The 2,500-nt window shown below is 43.1% G+C and overlaps 2 protein-coding genes across 2 annotated transcripts in view; one reads left to right on the plus strand and one right to left on the minus strand.

Annotated features, from left to right (window-relative positions):
- rassf4a (Ras association domain family member 4a) overlaps positions 1 to 2,500 on the plus strand; it is a 19,337-nt gene that overhangs the window by 468 nt on the left and 16,369 nt on the right. The window lies entirely within an intron of this gene.
- LOC130404364 (C-X-C motif chemokine 9-like) overlaps positions 1,433 to 2,500 on the minus strand; it is a 2,597-nt gene continuing 1,529 nt past the window's right edge. The window contains exon 4 of the mRNA XM_056609053.1: positions 1,433 to 2,252. Within this exon, the coding sequence (XP_056465028.1) occupies positions 2,120 to 2,252 (133 nt within the window). The 3' untranslated portion in view covers positions 1,433 to 2,119. The remainder of the gene's footprint in view (positions 2,253 to 2,500) is intronic.

Here is a 2,500-nt window from a genome sequence, read left to right on the forward strand (position 1 = left end):
GGTGGGTAGGCTATGTCCGACCCGCCTACGGGACGGTTAAGAACGGGTGAGTGAATGGCTTGTTTACGGCTGTATCTGTAGAGCAGGGCGCTAATTGGCTAGGCTGCCAGGACTCTATGATAGAAATCAATTAGCGGCACTTGGACCGCAACTCCTTTGTCCGTTTAGGGAGCCTCTCTTGGCCCCTGAGAAGCCTTAAACCGTAGCGGCTATTCCTTCTCGGTAGCCACGTAAATCAGGTGAATAAGCCGTAGCCTAATGATGTGGACATTTCTGTTAACTTTGGGGTAGGCCTATTTCTAAATATGAATTCATATGAATGTATCATATATATGTGATTCACCTCTTATTAGCCTAATCTTCGCCCCCAATTCTCCATCCATTGTCGATTAGGTATCTTCATTGTTACCTGAAGGAAGGTAACCATACTATACGCTTAGTAATTTCCTACACTCACACAATTAGCTACAAATTGTATATGCTTACACTGATCAGTAGCTGATAATTGAATTAAGGGGAGTTGGGAAGCAATCTTTTTAGATGCGTCTTGACCCTTCTTCTAGGGGCTGTAAGTACCGGTTTACTCACTAGATGGCAGTATAGTTGCACTTACAACCAAGTGTTAGGCGGTTCTATTCATAAGCCACTTAGGGTTTTGTCTTGCACGGTAAGGTGTGTCAGATGCATTATATTATTGCTCATATTGTCACCAGATGATTCCTGTTATTCATGTTATTAGTCTTCATGCCAAAAAGCAGTTTCTCAACGTGCTATATTGAACCTCTGCAAGCACATAATGTTTGTCGTTTTTTAATTGGAATAAGAAAAGGAATTTAATAAATTGAATACATTTTATATTGAAATTCCAAAGCATGCTTTTGCTTGGATGGTGTTTTCTCAGGGATTTTCTGGCTTGCCCTGAACAGTAAGGGCATTGTTGGGCAGTTTGCTTTCACATTCGATTTGATATTACATAACCCTGTGCCCTCACGCATATTTTCAAAGGTTTTGTGGATCAGAACATAGGAAATCCAAAAACCAATTTTTAAGAGTGGAAAAGCGTGCGTTTGTGTGTAGCTGAATTTTGGTCCATCATGGTTGTGTGTGTGTGTGTGTGTGTGTGTGTGTGTGTGTGTGTGTGTGTGTGTGTGTGTGTGTGTGTGTGTGTGTGTGTGTGTGTGTGTGTGTGTGTGTGTGTGTGTGTGTGTGTGTGTGTGTGTGTGTTCCCATTGCATGTTGAGCTATTTCCTGTATATCTATCAATCCAAGATGTCTTCCACGTGATTTACTAGAAATGTCTTCCTTCTTAGAGCACACACACACACACACACACACACACACACACACACACACACACACACACACACACACACACACACACAAAAGTTTCTGCGTGTCTTAATTATTGCGTGTAGACATTTCTTAAAACAATAAATAAGTGCACAAGGTGTGTTACCTTACTGGGAGCACGATAACAGACACTGAATGATTAACCAAAAATGTTGCTTTGTTTGCTGGCTCTCTTCCATCCCGATAAGAACTTAATCAAATTATTTCCTAACAATCTCGGTGATAAAGGCGAATGTTTATTAGAGTCATAAAAAAAACATAAGGAATAAAATACTTCCAATAGAATTTTGTATAAAAAATAAATAATAAGAAACAATATCCTCCCCAAACGGCGTTCACTTGTACACAGCACATTCAACGAATCCTCCTTGAACCTTTACATTAACATTGTTTTCACGAAAATAAATGAGAATCTCCTCAATACAAAACTCAACACACACCTCCAGGGCTTAGTGATAACGATCAAAGAATTCTGAAATAAAACCATAAAGATGATTAAAAAAGAATGGAACAAAGACAGTTGTAGATTTAGCCTTCCCACAAGAGGGAAACATCAGTTGCCTAACGTGTGACAACAAGTCAGACGATTGGACGCTGGTGGAGCTGTTATGGACCAGCACTTGAACAGCGAGACAACAAGCAGTCTGTCCGTCAGGCTCCCTTAAGAGGCTTTGAAGTGGGTCCATCCTGTCGGCCTGGAAGGGGTCCACCAGGGGAACAATGGTCTCTGTGTGTCTTCAGCCGTCCACGGGGCTCTGCCTCGGCCCCTTTAAGAGGAGGCCGGCGGGGACCTCGGTGGTCTGTTGTGAGCCCCCGGGCCCTGCGCTGAGGGCCGGTGCTGGGGCCCTCTCCTCCTCTTCCTCCTCAGACAGTTCCTCACGTTGCGATTCAGTTTGGTCGACCTGGAAGAGGAGATGGAAACATGACGGTGAGGTGATGGGGATACTGCCCATCCCAGACCAGCAGAAGAGGGTACCCGTCACAATAAGACCCCCGTATAGGGGTCAGGGTTTGGGGTAGTAATAAAGAATGTGCACATCAACACCGTAGTTAACAAAAACATCATCACCTTACCTCACAAGAACCCTGTAACTAATTCATTACAAGACCGTAAGTTAACTTTTAAGGAACTGATAGTTAACTGATAGCT

The sequence above is a fragment of the Gadus chalcogrammus genome, chromosome 15 (assembly GCF_026213295.1).
Source record: "Gadus chalcogrammus isolate NIFS_2021 chromosome 15, NIFS_Gcha_1.0, whole genome shotgun sequence".
Lineage (NCBI taxonomy): Eukaryota > Metazoa > Chordata > Actinopteri > Gadiformes > Gadidae > Gadus > Gadus chalcogrammus.